Source organism: Engraulis encrasicolus, chromosome 19 (assembly GCF_034702125.1).
Source record: "Engraulis encrasicolus isolate BLACKSEA-1 chromosome 19, IST_EnEncr_1.0, whole genome shotgun sequence".
Classification (NCBI taxonomy): Eukaryota; Metazoa; Chordata; class Actinopteri; order Clupeiformes; family Engraulidae; genus Engraulis; species Engraulis encrasicolus.
The window spans coordinates 42,361,270-42,367,269 of record NC_085875.1 but is presented as its reverse complement, the minus strand read 5'-3'; the positions used below and the strand labels follow the sequence as shown (position 1 = coordinate 42,367,269).

The 6,000-nt window shown below is 42.5% G+C and overlaps 2 protein-coding genes across 3 annotated transcripts in view; one reads left to right on the top strand and one right to left on the bottom strand.

Annotated features, from left to right (window-relative positions):
- Window positions 1-6,000, bottom strand: part of runx2a (RUNX family transcription factor 2a) — a 68,502-nt gene that overhangs the window by 38,020 nt on the left and 24,482 nt on the right. Inside the window, exons 3-4 of the mRNA XM_063184485.1 lie at window positions 3,406-3,668; window positions 1,879-2,035 (exon numbers count right to left, since the gene is read on the bottom strand). Coding sequence (XP_063040555.1) covers window positions 1,879-2,035; window positions 3,406-3,668 — 420 coding nt within the window. The remainder of the gene's footprint in view (window positions 1-1,878; window positions 2,036-3,405; window positions 3,669-6,000) is intronic.
- The window catches only part of supt3h (SPT3 homolog, SAGA and STAGA complex component), a 146,344-nt gene continuing 143,932 nt past the window's right edge, over window positions 3,589-6,000 (top strand). Inside the window, exon 1 of one of the 2 annotated variants that reach the window (XM_063184487.1) lies at window positions 3,589-3,705. The gene's annotated coding sequence lies outside the window, so the exon portion shown is untranslated. Of the gene's footprint in view, window positions 3,706-5,214; window positions 5,557-6,000 lie in introns of those variants that run through there. The other variant, XM_063184486.1, reaches the window with a different exon arrangement.

Below are 6,000 nucleotides of genomic sequence, written 5' to 3'. Positions count from 1 at the left end.
AAAAAACAACGAAATCCCTTCGTCTCGTTCCTAATTGCTTCATCAAGCCGCTCCGGCTTCATCCTGCCGTTTGCGTAAATTGTTTTAAACTTCAAAACCAAACACCTTCTCTTGTTTATCTATCGTAATCGATTCAAGACAGAGACCCCCCTTCTGGAGTTACTTTGCTGTGTGTGTGTCTGCTGTCTTGTGTCTGCTAAGCTAGGCAGAGCAGAGCAAGAGCTTCTACTGGGTTACTCTGTGAAGAGGGTCTGTCTCTCTCTGTAGCTGTCTGTGGAGGGTAGAGGAGAGGAGAGGAGAGCAAAGGGAGGCAAGTCTAGACTGCACACACTGCATGCTCCATGCTTCTCTCGCTCTTTCTCTCTCTCTCTCTCTCTCTCTCTCTGGCTCACTCGCTCTGCCTCTAGCTCTCTCTAGTGCTCTCTCTCTCTCTCTCTCTCTCTGGCGGGGCCCTGACTGCACGCGCCTCGCCTGCCTCTGATCCGTCTGCCTGCCTGTCCTGCCCGTCCTGCCCGTCCCCCCGTCCCCTCTCTTCAAAGGGCCCCTGCATCTTCAATGGAGCTCTTCCGACAGGATCACAGGGCTGACGTGGATGAGGAGTCGCCCCCCTTCCTCTCTTCTTCTTCTTCTTTTTCTTTCGCTCTTTTTTTGGGGTGGGTGAGTGGGGGTGTGGTGGGGTGGGGTGAGGGTGTGTGGGGAGTGGGGGGGGGCATAATTGCTCCCATATCAAAAGCAGCATTCATTCACACATGAGCCAAGTCTGTGCGCGGCATGACGCGCTTGTGTCTTACTGTAGCCCATTCACGCTCAACGCTCACGCACCCGGCCCTATCCTGTCCTGACAGCCAAATAATAATATTATTAATAACACATCGTGTCACTATCTGATGAGTTTGGGGTAACAAATAAAGTGTGCGACTGACTGCATGTACCTTCATTCTATGTCTATGTGAAAATATTTGTATTGCTTTTGTTTCCTTTCTTGAATTCTTTTTTTTTTCCTGGCTGGCTGCAGTGATTTGAGACTCAGACCAAAGAATTCACAAGGCGCCGGCCTCAATACACCCATTTGCGTTTTCTCCCCGTCACTGAGCATGAGGGCGTCACAAACATAGAACTCATAGACAAAAAAAATCTGCTTCTTTTTGGGTCTGTACAGCTGGCAAAAAGGCACGCTCCCTTTTCTATTTTCAGCACTTCACCGTCTACGTACATTTAATGGTCAGACCTACCTCCACGGGGCATCTGTTGTAGATCAATTTTAATTAGAACCATCGACATCAACAACATACGTACGTACTTCTGCCTTTCATGCCATAGACTCTGACAGGTCATTTCGAAAACACACACACACACACACACACACACACACACACACACACACACACACACACACACACACACACACACACACACACACACACACACACACACACACACACACACACACACACACCACCCCCTAAGCTGATATAAAATAGCCTCAATGTTACCTATTAAGTGGTTCACTATCTCTGTAGATTATCTACCACAGGCTGAATTATTGCACCTACGATTTATTTGTTCCTCAGCGAGCGTAGCAGGGATTATTGCTTGTGGTTTCGGTGTAGAGTGGATATCATGTGAACCACCACCACTGCACTGAACTACTCTGTGGCTCTGGCTTTATTGAGGGGCAGGGGGAGACCAAGATGGGGATACAGGCTTGATCGTAGAAGAAAATCCTGAGCCTGAAACCTTTAGCACTTTTTGGAATAAGACTAAACCGTATGACTATATTTAATACTTGCGAAAAATTCTGTCAAGTCTGAAATCAGGAGCATCATCACTATGTATCAGCCCTGCGAGTGTGTTAAGGGTGCTGCTCAGACTACTGACCTCGACCACTCCTGCCCACGAATCTCAGGTCGTTAAAGCGAGCCACTTGATTCTTCATGACGGCCGAAGCATTGCGGAGCTCTGCCGAGTAGTTCTCGTCGTTCCCTGCCATCACTGTGACAACTGTGCCATCCGGGACGTCCCCTAATGCCACAACCTGGAGAGGAAATGGAGGGGTGGGAAGGAAGAGAGTCGTAAGCATGTAGCAAATCAGACATAGAAAATCCCCACTAATTTGAAATACACTCACTCACACAGTGGACAATGTTTAGTAGGTGGTCAATGTTCATTTATAATATTGAATATTCACTTATTAAGAGCATAACAAATTGGATCATGAGTATGAAATGGAATTCACAAATTAAGTGGAAACACTTAACACTTGTATATAGATACAGGACAACAACAATAATAAGCCATGGGCAGGTAATACAATTCATGGGGAATAGGAAATAGTTTGTCACGTTGTTCAATGTCTTACTAAAAAAAAATCTCACAAAATCTCATTAATGTCATTGTGATTGAGAAGTGATGCAATATGATGGTGAAGTAAGGATTTCTTGTTTACACTAAATAGCATATATCTGCTTTGGTCAAATTAGTTACTTTAATTTGCTTTACAACAGTTTTACAACAATTTAATTATATGGCGTTCATTTTGGCATTTCTTTCCAGATGAATGCAACAGGTATATCAGTCAACTTTAGGCTACTCTCAAAATCCTTGTTATATGTAGGCCTAATTAATGGCCTGAAGACAAAATATCATTAGAAGTTAAGGCGTAGTTTAGCCTATGATTTGCCTCCCATTGCACTAATATTATATGTAACCATTAACAAGCACGTATTGTGTCATAAATTGAGATGTAAAAACACAACCACTGCTTGGTGATATGCTGCCCATTATGTTAAAAATACAGCCATTGTCACATTAAAAAACTTTCCACTCACAACAAAATGTCATAGTGTTTGATGGATAAAAAATGATAGTGTGCGTAATTACGCAAAGCGGACCATGTTTCACCAATTTCGTGGGAAATCCAATCGGTTTCGCCTTTTATAATTTTAATGTATTTCAACCTATATTATTTAGTCATAGGTGTTAACTTTATTAAAGATGCATGCGCCGCTATGAATAGCGCGCCTCTCTCGGATTTCAGTAGTTTCCATCATTGCGGTGGGGCATGTGCGGTGGCATTTTCTATTTTTAAACACTGGCGACGCTTGTACCTGGATTAAAGCTATTTGTTTAACCCCTTCGAACCTTTGAGACAATTTGACGTTAAACCATAATTAACAATCGACTACGTTTGTCATCCTCACTCACCTCTCCCACTCACATTGTCAATTGGAGTTAAGTTCATTAATAAACATTCTTTCAAAAATGATTAAAAATTAAACATGGTTAAAACATGTCAACAATCTTTCACATTAGGCTACAGTTAAATGTGAAAGCATTAACCATTGTCCTTGTGTTAACACAAACAAAAGTCATAGCTGGAGCGATTGGGGAAAAACAGCAACTTACCTTGAAAGCAACAGGCAAGGTTTTGTTACACCTCCAATGCGATGGTAATACGGAGCAAAGGAAGTTTGGACTGTCCGTCCGAACAAGTTCTGCGGGGTGATCTGCAATGATCTCCACCATCGTCCGATTGTCGTGAGGCCGAAGTCTCGGCACGGCTGAGGTCCCGTCTTGCTGGGTTGTGGCAGCGTTCACATCGTTCATTTTCCCGGGGACTGTCTGGAGACTGTTGGACGGCGGGCTGAACCTCCGACTTGTGCTGGGATCTACGGGAATGCGCATCACAACACTCTGTCAGTAGAGGTAAGGCACTTGGGATGAAGACGAAGCTTTTCAAGAGATTTCAGGGGAGTCTTTCCAGAGATCTGTATTCCGCTACGCTGCCATAGCATACAGTAGGTTACGTCTGACAAGCGATGCAATGATCACAAGTTTCAGCGTCCTAAGTTGTGCTAATATGACCTACGAAATCTTCTTTCAGAAAACGCCTGTCATAAGTCTGCGAAAATGTTGAACTTGAACTTGAAATGAAAACCGACAGCAAAAATCTCTTTATCCTCTTGAAATGGACCACGCGTAATGGTCCGTGTTTCCCCACGTTTTAGCGCCGATGCCGTAAATGTAGCGCGAATACAGTCTAATAATAAATAAGTATCATTATGTATCCAGAATCGTTTAATAGGCACCGCTGTAGTCGATGAATATGCTGCGTAAAAGCGAACGGAGGAAAAAGTGCGTCAAAAATAAAACTGAAGTTAAACCGTGAAATAGTAGCGAAACAGAAATGTGTTAAAGAATTAAACTTCTCTCGCATAACAGGAGCACCAGTTTTCAAGGGTTAAAAAGGTGATCCCAAGTTGCGGTTAGACAGATGAAGGAGATGTAAACCCGCAGTTTTTTGTCTCCTCTGTGTGGTTTGTCTTAGGAGGCAGGGACTTCTACAGCTCAGGTTTTGTGGTTTATATATAAGCAGAACCAGGACGAATATTATGCTGATGAGACCAGAGCACGTGGTGCGTAAGGCCAGTCATATCGCTGCATCAAAATAAATGAAGAATTCTACTTTTTGGTTTGAGACAAAGGTCTATATTTTTCTCGGCGAAAAATAACACATTTTACAGTTTCCAACATTAAATCATTTTGCGCATATAGGCTACTGCAATTTGCCCACCTTTGTGGTTGATGAGCTTCTCCCGCTTAGCATAACGCCAGGATGTCCAAGGTTAATGAAATTAACAAGTTGTCTCAATACTGAAGTCAATTAATGTTAGGCTATAAGACCATCTGAATGTGAAAAAACTCGCGCGTAATGCAAACTTCCTGAATTTGGCTACAGATTAGTCATGCGTTTGTAACAAATGGTACACTGTGGAACGAACTGAACAAGGCAAGGCGGAGAAGTGACATGTCAGTTTAATCAGAGAGAATACAGTCTCTGGTTTAATCCTTGCTAGATGTTTTGTTCTTTTGGGCACCGATTGAGAGGCGTTAGTGAAGTGACTCACTTCCTCTTTATTATACTGGCAGGACAAAAAGTCAAATATTTCGAATGGGAGAAACACTTCCAGAGCAGGTTTGAGATGTTGTCTTTTTTCACATTGATAATAGCCTATTAATAGTAACAATACCATTAGGCTACTATAGGCCCTATACTAATAGCCTAATAATAACCTAATGATAATAACCTAATCATAATGCCATTGCTCAAGCAACATTTTAAAAATATTGTCTCCACATCATCTACATCTTTTGCTCACATTGTCCTTCTGATCAATATTTTTTATAGGCTAGGGATAGCACTGCCAGTAGGCCTGTGTAACTCGTGATATTGCTGACTATTATTGACCGTCATCTTAAAATTGCCGCGCAATTCGGCTATCCAAAGAAATCTCTTTAGATGGCGCTCGTCATTTTTTCACTTTCAGTTGCGTGTTTCAATGTGCGCCTCAAAACTACAAAAATGTGCGTTTGTGAACCATAGTTGACTTGTTATATAACTCCTATAAACTACAACACCCACACTCCACCGCTGTAAGCAGTAGCCTACGATGACGCTGAAAAACGTCGACGAAGAAGAACTGTTTACATGCGAGCGAGGGGCATGCGGAGGACCAAAACCTGATAGAGCATTTGGACTAAAATTACAGTCTAGAGGTAAATAATATCCTTGGAACATATGTTATGCAGCCAGGCAGTAAGTAGATGACTTTAATAGTGTACAGTGTATAGTCTCTTTTGGCAAGTAGGCTCAGAGCACAGGCTGTAATGTTTGTAGACTAAGTCTTTCCCATCCCTGAGATCTTGGATGGGAAAGTAAACTTCTTTCATAATTACTGTCTTATGCATCGCAAGCAGAGTTGTCAAATCAGTCTGTCAGAGCTGAATAACCACTGTCTATTTCCAAATAAATCCCATAGTGTTTTTTGAAACACAGCGAGAAAGCTGATAGCAAATTAAGGCACGTCATTGAACATTACTGAAAATGGCACTGCATTGAGTCTTTTCAACTACGGTGGTTAAAGGCACAGCATATTGAACATAAAACAACAAGGTTGATCTTTGCAGACCTTGCTTCAGGGTCGGTCGTCGCTCAAGTTA